The following is a 21,645-nucleotide window of genomic DNA, read 5'->3' on the forward strand; positions in this document are numbered from 1 at the left end:
GTTGTTTATAGTATAATAAAACACTGCGGGAAGAGTAAATTTTAAACCACTCTTGCGCCCCTCATGTTTTATTTTCCCTACAGTGTTTTATTGTACGACACACACACCCCACTCGTCGTTTATTTCTTAAATAAAGTAACATATTTGGAACTTCTTAGGTTAATAGTATTCAAAATGTATATTGACACTTAAAAGAACATTGACTTAGTCAGGCTTGTGATTTAACCACTGTATAAAATGAATATGATTTTTACTATAAATTCTTATCCGTTTTCCAAATATGCAGAAATTTGTTTTGCTAATGTCAAGTCACAACGTAATTATAAACCAGTTCGGGGTGAATCAGGGGAGAATAAGTCCCTATCCATAAACGTTTGTTAATTCTGTGTACGGCTAACAAAATAAGATTTGGCATTTTACGGAGCCATTGGCGGGTTCTACACGATATGTGACAATATATATGTGATATATATATCGCTCATTATTTTGTGTATTGATAGGTCTAGATATAGTTTAGAGGATATTCTGTATTTAAAAAAAATATCTTTTACGATTTCTAATTGTTCGAATTTTTAGAGCTTTGTATGTGCAGGTAAAAAAACAAACAAGTTGCTGTAAGTCGATGTGTGTAAAGTCCATCGTTTTGATAAGAGTCTTTAAGTTGTCTGACAAAAGAGCGGATTCTGTGTCACTTCAGACTTTCTGATTGGCCAGTCATGTATTCGCTCCTTGCACTGATACAGTAGTAAACTACAGTACACATGGTGGTGGTGGTGGTGATGATGAAAATGATGATGATGGCAATATTAATGCGAATGATGATTAAACTGATGTTGATGATGACGTTGATAGTGATGGTGATGTGATGATGACGATGAAGAGGAAGAAGATGATGACGTTAATGTTGATGTGATGATGGCGATGTTGATGATGATTAAAATGTGGATGGTGACGTTGATAAGATGATGTTGATGGTAACGTTGATGTGATTATGGCGATGATGATGATGTGGTGGTGATGGTGGTGGTAGTGGTGGAGGAAATGATGGTGAAGATGACGATTACAATGATGATGATGATGATGATGATGTTGATGTTGATGTGATGATTGCGATGCTCATGATGATGATGATGATGATGAGGTGGTTGCGGTGGAGGAAATGATGATGGTGAAGATGATAACGAAGATAATTTCGCAGCCAGCAGCGCTACATCAATACATTTCCACACGCTATATAATCAATAAATTATCCGTTATGGTGGCTGTACACGACACGACCAAGGAAAGATATTTTCCCACATACAGAAAAAAGGAACAGCAGGATTACTTAACATGGATGATGTGTTCAGGGGATTTTGCCATTCAACCAAATAATCCTTTGAACTATATTTTGTTTAAAACAAAACAACTTTCACTGGTTGAAAACATGCCAAAATAATATTCAAAATCTGTAAAGTATTTAAGAAATAAATAGCTATCGACAAGCTGGTCGCTCTTCCTTAAAATTCAACATTTTTCTATTAAAAAAACATTAAAAGGGAAAAGATCCATTTGATGTTAACCCGGGGTTTTCACCAAGAATATCAAAGCTTTTAGAGAATCGCCACTTTAATATTGAACTTATCGCAGAGTAAATGTCCTGGCTGGATTTCTAATTCGTATTTTCAACATGTTGGCATCAAGTACCGTCACAGAGAGTGGGGTAATGTACCAGAACACACCATGCTCTTGACCGGATTGTGACGACTCGGACAGTTTCCTGATCCTCCATGACTAAACGGGACGAGATGTCTGACTACTTCCGGTTGGAGATTGGGATGCTTTCGACAGAAGTAGTGATTTTCTGGGTCAAGTCATATGCCCCTTAATGCACTTGTATTTCAGGGAAAAGACGAATCAGTCTTTGATACAGTCAGCCCAATAACCTAACAGTAAAAACTGTTACTTTTACTTTTCATTACTGTTATCTTTACTGGAATAAAACTTAATTTGTTTTAGTATAGTATTGAAGATGGCATATATGAATAAAATATCAATATGCATAAGGTGAGGTGAAATGTGGTTTAAGATTATTGCACTTATAAAGCGACGTGTGTGTGCGCGTGTGTGCGTGTGTGTGTGCGTGTGTGCGTGTGTGTGTGGCTGCCTGTACTAGTCCGGACTGATGCCAATTTATAGTGCTAGCCCACTGAAATACCATGCCGCAGTTTAACATGAATACCCAACTCAGACACAGTATACTGACTCCGAGCCGACCAGTCCTTGTTTTAGCCCCTTAATGCCGAGCGCCAGACAGGGTAACAACAAGTACCATCCTTTAACGTGTTTTGGTCTGTTTGTTGCCTGACGCCTCACAGTAATACTCCTGCCATGCGACGACAGTCTGTTAAACAGATGCCAAGTACCGTACAGACCGTGAACTTGATGTCTTTGTCCTGTACGATGTCGCAGTGGGAGTTATACCGATTGTCTAAACCAATGTTGAATGTTCTGTAGACGTGTGTCAACCAAAGTTGAATGTTTCGTTGACGTGTGTCAACCAATGTTGAATGTTCCGTTCGTGTGTGTAAAAAGATGTTCAATGCTCTGTTGATGTGTGTAACCAATTTTGAATGTTCCGTTGGTGTGTGTCAACCAATGCTGAATTGTCTGTTGACGTGTGTCAACCATGTTGAATGTTCTGTTGACGTGTGTGTCAACCAATGTTGAATGTTCTGTTGGTGTGTGTCAACCAATGTTGAATGTTCCGTTAGTGTGTGTAAAAAGATGTTCAACCAATGTTGAATGTTCCGTTCGTGTGTGTAAAAAGATGTTCAATGCTCTGTTTATGTGTGTAACCAATTTTGAATGTTCTGTTGGTGTGTGTGTCAACCAATGTTGAATGATCTGTTGACGTGCGTCAACCAATGTTGAATGCTCTGTTGACGTGTGTCAACCAATGGTGAATGTTCTGTTGACGTGTGTCAACCAATGTTAAATGTTCTGTTGGTGTGTGTCAACCAGTGTTGAACGTTCTGTTGGTGTGTGTCAACCTATGTTGAACGTTCTGTCGGTGTGTGTCGACCAATGTTGGATGTTCTGCATCCGCTCAGATAAAGTGGTTTCAGTCTAGTTTGCTCGGCAGACTGTTTCAGATTACAATACCTTGGATGACAGGGGTAAAGAGACTTGCGCCGCGCATGCTTACTTATATTTTACCTTCGCTTCACACAATTACTTTGCCATAACGGGTGGAAACATTATACCGCGATATCAATCAGAGCCAACATAAAACCTTCATTAGCAACGCAGACAGGTCCTATTAGGATACACATACTCTCCTGACTTCACCGACTAGTTCTGACACCAACAACTTGACATTACAAAAAGTACTGTCGGAAATGCTGGACATTTTTTTCTGGCTTCATTTAATAAAGACGACCACAGGTCTATGAAAATAGCACAACAAAATAATCTAGCCTATCCTAAATGACACTGTGATTAGCCCCAAAAAGTACTTCTAAAAGAAAAAAGATAAACTTAGAAACTATTTGTGTGTTGCTATGCATGTATGGAACCGCCTATCACCTGTCCCGAGGTGGTGACCTCACACTGTCCCTGCATGGCCACAAGTGCAAAAAACAGCTGAGTTGGGGGTGGTCTCAAAACATTGCTAGTATTGTGCATTTTTTAGATATGCGTTGACGATGAAGATATGTACTGCATTCCCTTTACTTCAATGATGGAATAGTTTAAAGCTATGAACCGGTATGGGTATTGAGGTTGGGGATTTTGAATCAAGAAGTATTTGTTGTTCTACAGATGATTTCTTCAGCCGGCATCTGACTCGGCTGATGACGTTTCTGAATCTGTACTTTCACCCAAAGGTATGATAAATGTGCATCAAGGCTGATATATGCGCCGTCAGGTTGGCGGTACTGACGCTCTATTTCAACAACGTATTCTTTTAGCCTTCTGTCATAGCTCTGGTGTGATTCTAGCAAAGGCTGCGTTGATCAACCCTTTGACATGTGTGAGTTTGAATGTTTTGTTATGTCTTGCCACGAAACCTTTACAGTTAGCCGAGATAATCTCAATCGGGTTGTGCTCACAATGTCTCACTGGCGAACGAAATACGTCGTTACCGTGTTCTGCTGCCGAGACATCTGTTTCTTATTCAGACGAATTTTCTCCATGAGTTGAACTTTCCTTTCAGTTCGTCTGAAGTCGACATTGCAAGATGTCAGCTATTCCTACATGGTTTCCTTCAGACTACTCATGGTTGGCGCGACAGTATCTGGTTCCCGGACGTTATGATAACTAGCGTTATTCATGAAAATGATACTGGGATTGTTTGGATTGGACAGTAGCTGATGTTGTAACCAGTCTATGAAAACATCACCATTCATTTATGATAATCACCAGTTTTCCTTTTCGTCTCAAACACTAGGTCACATCCATCGATAAGCCCCATATCACGGGTTCCGGCGTGCAAAACAATGACACGATTACCTTTACCTGATGGTAGCATGGGTGCCTTTCGTCCCTCTGGTGGTAGCAACATGAAGTCAGTGGAATGATTATTATTCACCCAGGTTTCATCAAGGTAAATGATCTAGAAACCCTGACTGCGATAGTCATGAATGGTGCGGAGATGATGTGACCTCATGGACAGGATGGATTAGTTTCCTCTGAAAACTGCTCGGTCATCGCCACGTGCAGTGTGTCGAAATCCAAATCAGAGAAAACAATAATGTAGTCAGGGAAAGTGAACTTCTAAGTTCCTCCCCTATTCTGCTTACAAGGCGGGGGTACCTTCTGCTCATAAAGCTTGTACACTATACGCCTGATCGCCCTTTATGAAAGCTATCTGATATCCCTTTACGTCCTGGGTTTGATTTTGAGACCCCTGCCTTCTTTGTTTAAGTTATCATACCGTAGACTTGTTGGTATTAAAGCTCCAAAGCTTGGTCAGTTCGACAATACACCCTGTCTAAATTAATATATGGTTCCCTCAATCTCTCTCAATTGTACAGAACTTTCCTTGTACAGACTCCACGTCGCATATTTCTCTAGTCCAATTCATAATTCCTTCATTTGAACTTAATGTTTTCGTTCGAATTCTTCTCCTGTAAATTGTCGATTGGACTTGTGACTGAAATACTTCAAACCACATATAGGTAGATCGGTAGTTACTCGATATGTCGATGGCAACGGTCTGTGAACCTTTGTATCTTGTATAACGAGCGTTATTTTAGCATTTCCAAAAGTCCTTTAATCCGTCCTGGCATCACCAACTAATTCTGACATCACCAACTTGTCCTGGCATCACCAAATAATTCTGACATCACCAACATGTCCTGGCATCACCAACTTGTCCTGACATCACCAACTTGTACTGACATCATCAACTTGTCCTGGCATCACCAACTTGTCCTGACATCACCCACTTGTACTGACATCACCCACTTGTACTGACGTCACCAACTTGTCCTTGCATCACCAACTTTTCCTGGCATCACCAACTTGTCCTGACATCATTAACTTGTCCTGACATCACCAACTTGTCCTGGCATCATTAACTTGTCCTGGCATCACCAACTTGTCCTGGCATCACCATCTTTTCCTGGCATCATTAACTTTTCCTGGCATCATTAACTTGTCCTGACATCATTAACTTGTCCTGACATCACCAACTTGTCCTGGCATCACCAACTTGTCCTGGCATCACCAACTTGTCCTGGCATCACCAACTAATTCTGACTAATTCTAATTAGCCAATAGTTGTCAAAGAAATGTTCTTACATTAATGCGCCATCTACACGTCTAATATTCTGCATGGTGAATCAAAAATATATTCTGTTGGTGTCCAACACTTCCACACACTGGTCACTTCCAAAAACTCGTCACTGTGAGACACTTCCGAGTGCCAACGAGTCCACAGCATTCGCCAACACTCGCCATCTCCGTAACCAACGAATAGACTCGACGTGTGATAAGAGTGATTATGAATGACGCAGCGATACATGATGACTCTCCCCTTGCAACAGATGACACGAGTACTGGTAACGAATGGCACCAATTGTCTAGCCCCCTCGATGATCATTGTATGTGACGATTACAACTGGTCCGACAATATATGTTTATATATTATAGACCGCCTCCGCGATCTAGTGGATGAATGTCCGGAGAGGTCGTAGATCGCGACCAAAAGACCTTAAAAGAAGGATAAACAGGGACTGGTCGTTCCAGAGTCAGTAAACTCCCTGGTGGGTATCCATGTTAAAATGCGTCCTGGTATCCCAATGGGCTAGCATTATAAAACCAGTAAAACTAGTACAAGCACCCACACGCACACACAAGGGTAATAATTTCTAAGGCAATGTTACACCTCATTTCACACCACCTTGTATTATATATTTTACATGTATTGGTGCTACTAAACATCGAGATGAAACGGATAAATAGATTGGTGCTACCTCTACATAGACTCACATAACCATAGTAGGTGGTGAGAGACAGAGAGAAAGGAGACGGAAAGAGAAAGATAAGGGGGCAATGGTTAAAGAAGACATATAAAGAAGACAGTCTCCGCCGAATATAACTCCCCATAAATAACTAGACGGAGGTGTGTACAATGTCAAGGGGTAATACACACAGAGTGTTTATGTGTGAGAGACAGAGTAAGAGAGGGAGGGAGGGAAATAGATAGAGAAACAGAGAGAGGGGGGTAAAGACATACAGAAAGAGAGAGGGGGAAGAGAAAGAGAGAGGGAGGAAAACTGATAGGTATGCGACAATAGACTCATTCGACAAGAGAGAGTACTCAAGATAGACGAGTGCCCTTAGAACGAGATGCTACAAAGTCAAACACACACATAGTGTGAGGCAGTTTTACACATGTACTAATAACCCTTGATTCTCAACTACCTAAGCATATGCACCTACTGAAACTATTAAAAGCACTATCCGTGAAAACAACATCCCACAATACACTGCCGGGCAAGAGAAAATTTAAAATTGAATTATCAAAACATTACCAGGCTGAAAACAGTCGCTTAAACACTGCAAAAATAAGGTCCAAAACACAAATATGATATCAAATACATCACCTTTGAGTAACCATTTCTTGTTTGTTTTATTTTACCCACCATAAGGCAAAGCTTAAATACTTTCTTCTGGTCGGCAGTTTATGAAACAATCAAACAGTTGGCTGAGGAATAAAACACAGCAGAAAAGACGCCCCGACAGTTCACCTGAATGTAAGCTTGTTCTACAGGTACATTCACAGCAGAGATATAGAAACGGAAGCAGAGAGAGAAAGAGAGTAGGACTTTCCCAACTCACCCCCTGCGCTTGGGAACATAAGTAATTTCACCACGGCTGCATCGATACTTGTCCTTTGTGTCCTCGATGTCAAAGTCCTCCAGCAGCTTCATGACAACCTCCTCGTGCTTTTGTTTAGTCAGGTCCGAGTACTCTCGTTGTAGTTCCGGCCTTTGTTGTCTCCCCTTGTGACCTCTAGGAGAGTCACTGTTCATATCTGCCGTTGAGATAAACAACTTAACGTCATCGTCTGAAGGCCTTAGACCGCGTCGAGAATATCGCAACATCGTTGTTACTCTTCAGTCGGTACCTCTTTACACTATAGTCTTTTAAAATCAGTTGATCAACAAGTTGCCCACAGCAGAATTAAGTGATGTGGGTCTTGCTACCCGCGGTATTTATAGATCGCCCTTGAACACGATCTTAAACCATGATGTCGCTTTACAAAATAGCAGAACTACCTTGATTCTACTTTCAAAACCATCGCCTTTAGTTGAAGTATTATGGTTTCCTTTTAAGACATAAGATGCTAATGCGTGACATAAAGAACAAGAAAACAAATAAAATACTGCAGCCGTTAATGGGAACCTATCATTCGACGTCAATACTGGACTTCCTATTCTTTGTACTTAGATGTTGCACTCAGTGTCCAGGCGTTCATACGTGACGCTGTTTTCACAACCAACACTGTCAGAAACTATCATATCATAGTGAGTCGTTGAACTGAACTGAGACACCGGTCTGTTCCATGGGTGATTATCAAGATCCATTTTAAGCATAACTACCATTGTCAATTATCCAGGATTCGTCTTGCAGAACTCAAACACATGGTCTATCATCACGCGCCTTAAATCAATTCGAAATCATTGTTCTTCCGAACTAGGTCAGAGAAACCAGGATATCTATACCATGGAATCTATTTCACATAATGTATATCACAGAGTCTACATCACATACAAGCATCCTTCACTGCCCGAGCCAATAACTGATGAAAGAACTTTAAGAACATTTCAAGTTTACACTTAATGGACCCATCCTACGTGGCGTACCTTAGCAACTAACTCCGCGTACCTAGTAACCGTGTGTGAATCTGGTTGAGCAGGTGCTTTAGATAGGTTGCGGTAATTGGGCGGACATTTGATCAGTGTGGGGGATATATGTGTTTCAATTTCTAATAACATTCGCGGACGTGTGTTCCAGAATAGGTCAATCTGTTCCGCTTGCGTGCTCACCTGATTCAGATAAAATGTAATTGCTTGTCGGACTCTGTTTCGACAAGCCAGGCAATTAGGCTGGTTGGAACCTATTGTAGCGAGGACTCCATTGATTACCTTGCTGAGCTCGCATAATGTAACCTTAATGTAACTATACTATGCAACACGCCATCTTGTAACCATTCTTGCTATAATAGTGTACATTGATCGCCATGTTAGGTCCGGGTAGTTTAACCTGACAGTCTCCCTAACGATTACGCTCTGGAAAACCATGCTGCAGACATAAATTATTAAACGGACTTGTTAGATATCAACAGCAGCAATGTGAGACAGCTACACAGGACAAAAAGGACAAAAAGCGAGTGTGTGAGTGAGTGAGTTGGGTTTAACATTGCTTTGAACAGTATTACAGTTATATCACAGGGTGCCAGCTTAATGTTTGAGTAAAGCCCGCGATGATGCAGGTCTCAGGCGATCACCACTTTGGTGAAACCCACGAGCACGGGTATGGTACTGACAAACCTAGAAACTTATTCGGGGCGAACCGGGATTCAAACCCACAATCATAGGTTTCTGGCGTGCCCAAGGGACGCAACTCTGCACAGCGAATTGCGGCGCCTTAGATGACAGGGCCACCCGTACCCCCAAAATAACTAACAGTTTGTATTCTACTTTTAATTGCTCACAGCAGCAACCAATCGCAATGACCGAAATATCAAAATTGTCTTTATTTAAGTTGAACGGTGTATTTTGTTCAATAAAACTACAAAAATACCCATATACTTTCTTTTAGACATTTTTTCGATCTTGTGTTTAAGCAAAAAACTTGATAATAATTGTATATAGTGGCACCTCGTTAAGTCGGTTTATTTCGGTTTAATAATCTTCCCATACGTGCGGATGTTCCAAATAGTGATTGGCCGGAAAGTGAGGTGTCCGGACTAGCAGGGTGATGGTGGGCAGCATGATGAACCCGTGATATAAAAGAAGTAGTTTATCTCTTGTGCAACACTGAATACAATCATCCAATCAAATACGGGTGAATTTACAAACAAAAAAACACAATATATTTAAATGGTAATTTGGGTAACATGATGCTATCATTGACGCAGAGTGATCTGTTTCCACGGGATTCCAAAGGGAAACAGTTCTTTCAGCCATGGGCAATGTCAGTCCAGATCATGAGATATCATTACTGTCAATATTATTCAATTAACTCCACAGATGATAGATTTTGTCTATTTTAGCACACGTAACACAACACACTTCTCACCTCCACGCAAGGACTATTATTGCGAATGCTCTTTCACGTTAGAAGATAGGTAATCACATTATCCTAACACAGTTATCTCCCTTTACACAAATCAATATGGCCAACAATTACGTTTTATGAACCATGAACATAATTGCATTTGCATGTAATTGTTAGCAATTGTTATAAACGAGAGCTTTATGTTTTGCTTCAGTAGTTTTCTTCTAAAGATCCATTTCGACAAACAAAGCAACATACTGTCAACCTCATGGGACTACAAAATGAAGTACATGACAAGTTTATGTATCGACTATTTGATTGCCTCCCCTTTAACGACCTTTTGTGTCTAAATGATTCTGAATTAGCGACGAGACCACCTCTCTAGATTCTGTTATTCTAATCTGTACTTTTACACTGGCGAAGGTGTTGACTCGTCCATTGCATGGTCCAAAGTTTGTTTGTTGGCTAACGCGCTCAACAATATTCCAACTATATGACGTCGGTCTGTAAATAATTGAGCCTGGACCAGACAATTCAGTGATTGGCATCATAAGCATCGATCCACGCAATTTGGATACGATGACATGCATCAACCAAGTCAGCGAACCTGACCACCGATCCCGTTAGTCGCCTAAAACGACGAGTCGCCTTTTACGGCAAGCATGGGTTGCTGAGGACCTATTCTACCCCGGATCTTCACGGGTCAAATAAGCCAAAGACGGACTTTGCACCACGGCGCCTATTGCCAGTGTGGGCCTGGGCGTTGTCTTTAGCGCCATGTGTCAAACCGAGGCAGTAGATATTTGTAGTTAGGGTTATCATTGTCACCTAGACTGATACACGTCATAAATTGGGAATTGGCAGACAATCCAATTCTCAGTCTCTTTGACTAAAATCATAAAGCTTGCTGTCATTTGGGGTTAAGTAACTGACAAACAAAATGACTGCAAATTAGTCGAGTGAGTCACTGTGTATATTGTTTTGCGCCGCTTTTAGCAATATTCTAGCAATATCATGGCGGGGTCACCAGAATTAGGCTTCACTATGGTACCCATGTAGGGAATCGAACAAGGACCCCCGACGAAACGAGAGGACGCATTAACTACCAGGCGGCGTCTCCGCTAATTATTCGAATTTGGTTATTGTATGATACCCTAGTAGATAATGTAGCCAATCAGAAACATTAATTTCAATAGAATGTAACACTTCGAGTGACACACTGCGGTATTGAGTGGACTATTGATATTAAATATGTAAACTGTGCATATGTTAATGAAACAGTAAGCATTATTGTATTCAAAACGGATACCTTTCAACGTGGATTCCAACGTCTGTTCCCCATGTTAAATGTTTTACAGTGTGTTTGAGCTGACGTTATCAACATCTGCACTGAAAGGGGCTGGTTCAAAGACTTGCTAATGTTACATATACATAAAATTCTTCCTGAACACCTCTAAAGTCAGCCTTTCGTTGTAATAAGTCCAAAACATGCTTGTTTAAATTGAAAAAAGTTTTCATTCATATGAACCGACCTGATAATTTGCATAACAATTCCTAAATGTTTTGCTCATTTCTTAAATTATGCACATCCTTCACAGAGTCAAAGAGTGCCCTTATGCCACCTCATCCGTTCCATTTCAAAACAAAAAGGGGGCAGTGGTTAGCCTAGTGGTTAAAGCGTTCGGTCGTCTCACCGAAGACCCGGGTTCGACACATGGGTACAATCTTCTGGTGTAGCCCGGCGTGATATTGCTGGAGTATTGCTAAAAGTGGCGAATAACATACTCACTCACTTCACTCTAAAACCGCTTCACGTTATTTTAGCAATGCCCTTATAAGTCAAAAGACATAACATTTAAACTCACTCACTCACTCTGTTCCCGTAAAGATACATACACGCGTTCTTATAGCGAGGTCAATTACCCCACCCCTTATATATATAACATAACGTTGACATGCAGTCGTACCACGGTTTTATGGTGAATATTTATTGTGCCAAACCGTGGGTTCCTAGGAGGAGGGCTCTTTAGACAATAGGGTTTGTTTAAGGGGAGGTAACCAGTATTCTTCACTATATATGCCTATTGTTTCACAAATGTTTACGTTTCAAATGTTCGTCAGGACTACCTAGTTTCAACTTGGCTTCAACCAAGTAAATATTCTCCATATTGGGTTTTTACATTTTACCAATAATTATGAGCACGTAAGGTAAAGAAATGGCTTTGTGTTCTCTAAATAGGAACACTTGAAATTTTGTTTCCAAAACATGTTGGGCGCTTACGTCGAATACTGTAGTTGATATCGCATTGACGTCACAAACATAAGTGAAGAAAGAGAGGCATTATTTACACTCGGGACCAGTCGGCGTATTCCGTCAGCTACGTGCTTCCTCGTGCGACAATAGAGTAATGCTATTCCTGATGTATATTTATATTAGACCTTGCCTTGTTCGTGTAGCACGAGGTTGCCTCTGTGGTCTTGTGGTAGAGCGTCCGCCCGGGGAGCGTAAGGTACTGGGTTCAGTCCCCGGCCGCGTCATACCAAATGACAATAAAAGGATTTAGTATACTGTGTCTGAGTTGGGTATTCATGTTAAACCCCCCCCCCCCCCCCCCCCACACACACACACACACACACACACACACACACATACACACACGTCGCGATATAAGTGCAATGATCTTGAACGCGACGTTAAGCCCCTTTTCATCTCACCTCACCTCACCTCACCTCACCTCACCCCACCCTGTGTAGCACGATGCACGAGTTTAAAACAGTTTATAGTTTGTGTACACTTTGATTTGGATAATGAAACCATATAATACAAATACTTTCAAAACTTACATCATGTTCACCTCTGCTGGTAGGTTAGGTTCTGTCACGCCGAAATGACCCTTGGGGTGATCCGCATGACACCGAGACTGGTCATTTACCATGAGAGTGGGTGATTAGTCTTTGGACTGTATCATATTTTGCTGATCCCCAACTTTTAGTAACATTTTTGTCAGCCACCCCCCCCCCCCCCCCCCCCCCAAATACATGTAACATGCCCCCATCCCCTCCCCTACCCCATTCCCACCCTCTACTATAATAAATAAACAGTTCTTAAATCAAGTTAAAATTGATATTTACATGTATATTATTGATCAATAAAATAGAACTATGTTATTTTTTATGCCCCCTTCACCCCAACCATAGTTTTTGCACCCCCATCCCCCCTTTCGCGGTGTCACTTATTTATGAACAACCCTCCCCTCCCCCCTCCCTCAACCCATCCCACTACTTTAATCTCACCGGCACACCCCCACCCACCCCAATAATATATTACCAGATCCTAACGTGACTTTGAAGAACTTCATGCGCAATTTACAGGAAAATGAATTCAAACATGCGTAGTATCATATTTTGTTGTTCACCTGACTGAGTGAAATACCAACCCAAACCAAAAGGACAGCACACGTATTCCTCCTTCATATTACTAATAATGTCCCTAAACATGAGATCGCAGTGTGTATATATGCTTCTCTGATTTGCTCATTAACTTTAGAACATTATCATTACTATTTGTCATCAAATATCTCCTTACTGTTTTAATAACTGCAGAATTTGGACGTCTTTTTTAACAATTAACCAGTCATAACATAACATATGACTAACGATAATCTTGCCTACGTATTTACGCCATTGAATTGATGTATGGTAATTCTCTGAGTAGTCAGATTAAAGGGTTTGCACCCCCGTGTTTATTGCATTTTGAGAGTGAATCAGTTGATTTTATGCGTCTTTCAACATTATGTCAGATACATCACAGCATGCAGGACAGTAAACATGCAAGGGAAACTACTTGGTGGTACATGAAGTAGAAATATGTACGACTTTGTTGAGGCTTGGTGAAATGGTTTCCAAAGTCGCGTACAAGATTATTGCACATATATAGCCAGGTGTGTGTGCTTGTGTTTGCGTGTGGCTGCTTGTACTCATTTTATCGAGTTTATAGTGCTAGCCCACTGAGATACCATGCCGCAGTTTCACAAGGTTACCCACCCCACTCAGACACAGTATACTGACTGAGCCGACGAGTCCTTGTTTTATCCCCTTATTGCCGAGCTTCAGGCAGGGAAACAACAAGTACCATCTTTGAACGTCTTTGGTATGACGCGACCGGGATTCGAACCTACGGCCTCTCCGGGCAGACGCTGCTCTCTTGGATGAAAGCCATAGGCATGGGTACTTTGCTGACAATCCAAGAGGCGTGGCGTAAAGCAACAAACTAACAGAACAAACTAATCTGGGATGCGAATCCACTGACAGCATATCCTGACACGATTAAAGGACGTTACTCTGCACAGCAAGCTCACGCCTTACACGAGTGGATCACTTTCACTCCTTTGAAATGCAAAATTGATGTAAGATTGTTTTAAACGCCAGTCTACCCCCAAACTTGCCTATGATGGAACGTAAACGACATCTGTGGGTGAGTGAGTGTGGTTTTACACCGCTTTTAGCAATATTCAAATAATAACACGACACAAGAAATAGGCTTCACACATATGGGGGATCGAACCGCCAAACAACATGTGTCATTATGTCAACATATGTTATACAAAAAAAACCCCGTAGAGCTAGACCGATTATGGGCACTAGATCGTTGAGCACAGACCCCTTTATAATTGGAAAACTTCTGCAAGGGCCTTTCACCAATGTCATCGAATGGAGCAGACAGGTGCATCACACCATCTGTATATCTAGGTGTTTCACGTAAGCCTCTAATACCTTCCACATGGCCGGCACGAGCCGAACAGGTCAGCACAGTCTAATCACTTGTTTGTTTACCTATATACTTACACGGGCGCGCAACACAATTACCTAACCGCGATAGGGGGATCCCGCATCTTAAGGACGACTTGATCAATAGGATACTTGACCGCGTGATGACCTCACCTACATCTGTCCACCACAATCTCCTTCCCCCTACCTGCCCACCAAACACCCCATCTGACCACCTGCCCATCAAACACCCCATCTGACAACCTGCCCATCAAACACCTCACCTACCTACCTCCTCATCAAACACCCCATCTGACCACCTGCCCATCAAACACTCACCTACCTACCTTCCCATCAAACACCCCATTTGACCACCTGCCCACCAAACACTCACCTACCTACCTTCCCATCAAACACCCCATCTGACCACCTGCCCATCAAACACTCACCTACCTACCTATCAAATACCCCATCTGACCACCTGCCCATCAAACATCTCACCTACCTACCTTCCCATCAAACACCCCATCTGACCACCTGCCTATCAAACACTCACCTACCTACCTTCCCATCAAACACCCCATCTGACCACCTGCCCATCAAACACTCACCTACCTTCCCATCAAACACCCCATCTGACCACCTGCCCATCAAACACCTCACCTACCTACCTTCCCATCAAACACCCCATCTGACCACCTGCCCATCAAACACTCACCTACCTACCTATCAAATACCCCATCTGACCACCTGCCCATCAAACACCTCACCTACCTACCTTCCCATCAAACACCCCATCTGACCACCTGCCCATCAAACACTCACCTACCTACCTATCAAATACCCCATCTGACCACCTGCCCATCAAACACCTCACCTACCTACCTTCCCATCAAACACCCCATCTGACCACCTGCCCATCAAACACTCACCTACCTACCTATCAAATACCCCATCTGACCACCTGCCCATCAAACACTCACCTACCTTCCCATCAAACACCCAATCTGACCACCTGCCCATCAAACACTCACCTACCTACCTATCAAATACCCCATCTGACCACCTGCCCATCAAACACTCACCTACCTTCCCATCAAACACCCAATCTGACCACCTGCCCAACGCCACCCATCTTCCCATCCCTACACTCCTTCACTACTACCCCCCCCCCCCGCCCAGCTGTCAACTCCATCCTATAACCCATTGCCCTACCCTACCCCCACCCACTATCATCCTACATGTCAACTACCAACCTTCCCTCGCCCATCCCTCCCCATCTGTCAACCCCCTTACCATTGTCCATTACCACATACACACTCACACACACACACACACACACGCACACGCACATACACACACACGGACCCCAACGACCCACCCCTTCCAAAAACAGTTCCTTACCTGTCCACCACCACCTTAAACCCCAACCCCTACACCCGACCCCACCTTCACAGATATAATCACACGCCAATTGACCAACCCATCACCCGAACCAATTACATCCACGTGTTCTCATCCCCACTTCTCCTCCAGTCTCCCTCTTCCTATCTATAATTACCAGCACCGACAGTCTCACGTTTAACATTCATCAGCTCATAATGCTCCTCACAATCTGACATAACCCTGTCAGCACGACACTGGTGAACTTTGGGGCAATGAGCTCAGATCACACCAACTAATCTCATTAAAGGGCATCGAAGACACGATACAGATAATACTAGCGTCCCGGCGACAGCTTACATTGTTATAACTGTTCCTGGATATCTGACATGAAGGCATAGTTCAAGACGCGCATCGATAAGCCCTAGTTACATAACCCATCTTACCAACAACGTGTCTCACGTTGAGATACATACTTTTCAATAGACAAAAATTTAAACAATCGATGACATGTGAATTTAAAATCGAAACTGAATTAATCTTAAGATTGAAATTAATAAATAAATACATACCCGGGCTACTAGAATCGCTTTCCCTGTTGCTCATTGCATCAGTAAAATGCCCATCGTCAAAACAAACCGAGCATTTAGGCAACCGCCAGTCAGGAAGATATATTCATATAATATTTATGACCCCAACAGCCCAAGTGTGACAGTAGGCTTGTGGAATACACCTGAGAACATCTCACAGTCTGTGGTCGACAGTAGGCTTGTAGAATATACACGAGATCATCTCACATATCTTCGAAAGCAAACGGCTCAACTCTATTATTTATTTAACATCGTGTATAAAAATCTCCAAGTCAATGTTCAGCACCTCGCTATAACGCGGTAGTTCCGACAATATACTGGCATATCGCGCGGCATGTTGTTGTAGTACAAGTGAAATGAATTCATTTTCTCCTTTGTGACTTGGACAGAAACTCTGGATATAATCGGGACATATTAAACTCGGGTTTATTGAATTATGATCGTCAAACATAGGTCAAACGTGTAGGCAATCAGGGTCAAACGTTTTGTGGAGGGACGCCCAGGTCAATCTGGCGAGGTGTACCGATCAATACTCCGTGATGACAACGTTGTGGAAAAAAGTGAAGTTTTATTCAACGTCGTTGACGCGACCAGATTTGCATGTTACAACCGCACGCCGGATAAGCAAACGGGCGTAGTTGTTTTGTGTTCCTTTTGAATAATGTCAAGTAGAGTGCACAAATCGTTATAAGTAATAAGATATGTATGTTAAGCGGTAATAGGTGTATTAGCACTATGGGATAATGTTTGTAGCTGCTTGGTTGCTGTCGACAGCACAATGAAGCGGACACATGTATTTGTGCAGATGTATTGCTGTGAATAAGCATACACATTGCATTGAATGCATGTATGGTTCGTCGTTGTGGATGTTGTGTGTCGTCGCTGCCGCAGATGTCAGTGAATACCCCCTTGGATAAAAACCTGTGGGTGGGGCTGGGTTCCATACAAAAACTCTGCATGGCGTTCGGCTTAGACGGGGTCGAGTCTGTTACGACGAGTAAGTTAATGTGGCCTCAAGGTGTTTACAGTTTGGTACTTGGGGTTGGAGAATATCTACAAGTTATTTGGGACCTTGAGACGAGGGAAAAGACCTCCTTAAAATGTAATAAGAAAATGGTTTATACCAATTGGAGTGCCCCGAAACGTCCAGAATAACGTTAAACGTAATTTACCTCCCAAAGTACTCAATATGTGTGCACACGGGACTTTTCTGGATGTATGTGTGTGTGTGTGTGTGTGTGTGTGTGTGTGTGTGTGTGTGTGTGTGTGTGTGTGTGTGTGTGTGTGTGTGTGTGCAACGCACAAATGTAGAAAATGGACACAGAAAAAATGTGCTCCGCCCCAGTAATATCTACTGTACCTACAACGCATCAAGAGCAGTTATGGGCGTTTGTCTTCATCCATTTATCATGACCACTGTCCACATGATCATTGATTCATTCCAGGCTCTAAGGTAATTATCCACATATACAGTACACTACACCATTTGATTTCTTTACTGGAGTGAGTGAGTGTGTGAGTATGGTCTTACGCCGCTTTTAGCAATATTCCAGCAATATCACGGCGGGGGACACCAGAAATGGGCTTCACACGTTGTACCTATATCGGGAATCGAACCCGGGTCTCCGGCATGACGAGCGAACGCTTTAACCACTAGGCTACCCGACCGCCCCTACTTTACTGGACCCTCATATTGCCTGCAAGGACCCTTTAAATTGATTTTGTGGGCCCGCGGACCCCTTCTTTTGTAAGTCAAGGTAAAACCCCGGTAGTAGTGATTCGTGGACTCCTTGGGGTGAATCCCTGGGAGGTTTCAAGGTGCAAAGCTATCACCTGTGACTTGTCCCGGGCCATGCAGCCTGTATTACTTAATGTATATAGTGCATACAGGTGAGGCAGGTAAAATTGGGTTTAACGTCGCGTCCAAGATTAATGCACTTAAATAGCGTGCATCCACGTTTGTGTGTGTGTGTGTGTGTGTGTGTGTGTGTGTGTGTGTGTTTGTGTGGCTGCTTGTGCTAGTCCGGACTGATGCCGATTTATAGTGCTAGCACACTGAGATACCATGCCGCAGTTTAACATGAATACCCCTCTCAGACACAGTATACTGACTCCGGGCCGACCAGACCTTGTTTTAGCCCCTTTATGCCGAGCGCCAGACAGGGTAACAACAAGTACCATCTTTTAACGTCTTTTGGTATGACGCGGCCGGGGATCGAACCTTCCGCTCTCCGGGCGGACGCTCTACCACTAGACCACGGAGGCGGTCTTGTGCATACAGACTATGCATAAGGATAGTGGACGTAAATATCATGCATCTATTTTCACACATACCGTTTCCCACGTTTAGATCATTTAGTATGAGTATGACTTATAACTTTCACAAGTAAAGATTTATTATTTGTCCCACGCTTCAGTTCTCAAGTGATACTCTTTATCAGTTCCGTATTTTTGCAAAATAATTTATGCTTCAGAAATCTGTCCTATAGTGTTATAGTAAGGCCAATGTGGCTTTGGGCTTCGGTCAGGTATATTCCAGCTGTATCAGAATTTCGTGAGTGAATGAGTTGGGCGTCGATTTGTATTCCAGTTAAATCACGGCGTGGCAACTTAATGAGGGAGAAAAGCCCGAAGCGATGCATGTCTCAGACGTGTACCACGTTGTAGAAATCCACGAACAGGGTATGGTTCTGACAAACCATGAAACATAATCGGGGCGAATCGGGATTCGAAGCCACGATCAGACGTTCCTGGCCCGCCCAAGGAACCCAACTCTGCACAACGTATTACGGTGTCCAAAACGACTGGGCCACCCGTTCCCCCATACCATAAATAATATAGTCCGGCCCAAATGAACCGGTGGTCAATATCGCGATTATAACCATGACTAGCGGGTAGGATTACATATAATGAGCCACGTGGAAACCACCCAATCCACATTTATTTCTACTCTTGAGAAAAAATATGATGGCCTTTAAAACTCTCATGCCCCACTCGGCTTTTTCCGAATAGCCCATATAAACATTTCACTGGGAGTCAAGTACCATTGAAGTATACCTCGTTATAACGAGCAATGCGCTCGTAGTCAAAATTGTATTAAAGTGCATGTACTCGTAATAGCCAAGGAGACGACGTTAGCCTATATCGTGGGCTTCGTTTCGCGAGTGGTGCAGTCGTGAAAGCATGTTTTGGGTACGTGCATAATAGTCACTCGCTACCTGCAACAAACATGTATCAAGGACTATTACAACAGGACGCGAAGATAATGCTAGGCCTTGTGTGAAGTGCATTAATTATAAGTTGAGAACAGAGCAGGTGTTCCGAGGTCCGTTCCACAAAGCGAACTTACTACTATGATTGTCCTAAGGCCCATACTTTAACCAAAGACTTTCGGCCGTAGTACTAGGGTCGATTTGTGGCCAGTTCAACAATATATTACACGTATTTCAGTTTGTCAGTATTGGGTTGATGCTGATACATACCGAAGATGAATAAAGACATCACTCGTACTCTCTTCATCTGAAGTTTATTCAATTTAACTTTCAAGAGTTCGTCTTTCGGGAAGCGTCAACTCGTCAATCGAGACTCCGTTTCGCAAAGGGCCATGTTTGTTACGTGACCAGAGTGTATTCCTCCGCTTCCAACAGCGGTCTCGTAGCTTTCAAGAATATATTTTTGAAGTTGATTTTTTTTATATAATCACATCCAAATGTATGATAAAGAATTTTAGTGACCTAAACTATTTTTTATTACTTTTGTTTATATTTTTAATTTCTTTTGCTCGGAACTACTTTTTAAGTCGCAATTACAAAGAGTGGAAAACGTCCCAGCGTGTCAGGTAGCGAGAATTAATGTTTCAAGGTTTTACATTTGTAATGAAAAAAACCCAACAAATTCGGTAGACAAATACACAAAAGGTATAATAAATAGGATATTTCATGTGTCTCGTGAAATATCATGTTTCTCTCTCCGGGCGAAAGGAGATTTTTCACGAGTGGCGTGAAATATCCTCTAGAAATGGCGTCATTTTTTGTTACGTCACATACGTTCAATGACGTTACGCACGACATTAATACATAGTGTATAAGTGATATTGATAATTAATACATTAAAAAATGTCGTCTGTATTTACATTGGTTAAGAAAGGGTCTTTGTCGTGCTGCAATCAAAAGTGGTATTACCCTGCGTGATTAAGCCAATGAACTCCACGGAGATAAATATTTTCAACCAATCAGCGAGAGCCTAATATAACGCCAAGCTTGTTGTAAAGCAGCATATCCATGGTAAACAATATAGCTGCGCGTTTCGCTGTCATTTGCGAAAACGAAAAAAAGAAGGAATTCTCAACTCCAATTGAAATATTGCTGTTTTTATATTATGAAATAATACAATTAGTGACAATTAGTGATTCGTGCTGGCCTCGGTCTATGCCAGTTTCTAACGCTTATAAAACATAACCCTATATGGGCCTCATATAAATGGTCAATAATTGACAAAAATAGGCCCATATACCTCACTCACTCTCATACACATGCCATGTATAAATGATGGACCCGTCACAGCGACGCCGTTCCCTTGGGAGAATCACGGCTTGACTTGCGTCTCAGAACTTCCACCATACTGTTTTATCTATGACTATTTCATCGATATGTCTTGTGAAGAAATGTCAGATATATGCCACATAGGTCATGATATTTCAACACAGCCATTCCCATCACAGATAGCAGACAAGGATAGAGCTCGTATTGGTAAGCAGTAATTGGCGAGTTTTTAACGCCGTGTGGAGCCTTTATTTTACCCAGGGTCCGATGGTCAAACTGGCCAACTTCATTAATCGTCCTACGCATCCCACCCACCTGTAAGAGAAACTGTCTACGTTATTTCTTATGGCAGATGAAACGCGTTAATGCGAGGGGGTATTGATGCATGGGAATACTGATCAAACGTTGCTACCCTCAGTTTCGTGTTATAGCGAGGTAAATCGATTCTGGCATTTCCTATGTTTTCGATGACAAGATATAACTCACGGAAGGACCACGTCTATTGTCAACACGATGAAAAGAATATATGGATGTTTCGCACGACTGCAGAGTTACCGTGACCGTTTCATAAACATTAACGATTTGTGGTTTCA

At 42.3% G+C, this 21,645-nt stretch overlaps 1 protein-coding gene across 2 annotated transcripts in view; it reads right to left on the reverse strand.

The window, feature by feature from the left end:
• Positions 1–21,645, reverse strand: part of LOC124139308 (protein FAM133-like) — a 47,026-nt gene that overhangs the window by 19,238 nt on the left and 6,143 nt on the right. Inside the window, exons 1-2 of one of the 2 annotated variants that reach the window (XM_046506282.2) lie at positions 16,494–16,790; positions 7,327–7,522 (exon numbers count right to left, since the gene is read on the reverse strand). The exons of the other annotated variant lie outside the window; for it this stretch is intronic. Coding sequence (XP_046362238.2) covers positions 7,327–7,522; positions 16,494–16,527 — 230 coding nt within the window. The 5' untranslated portion in view covers positions 16,528–16,790. Of the gene's footprint in view, positions 1–7,326; positions 7,523–16,493; positions 16,791–21,645 lie in introns of those variants that run through there. 2 annotated transcript variants of the gene reach the window in all.

Source organism: Haliotis rufescens, unplaced genomic scaffold (assembly GCF_023055435.1).
Source record: "Haliotis rufescens isolate VD_foot unplaced genomic scaffold, xgHalRufe1.0.p SCAF_8, whole genome shotgun sequence".
NCBI classification, from domain to species: Eukaryota; Metazoa; Mollusca; class Gastropoda; order Lepetellida; family Haliotidae; genus Haliotis; species Haliotis rufescens.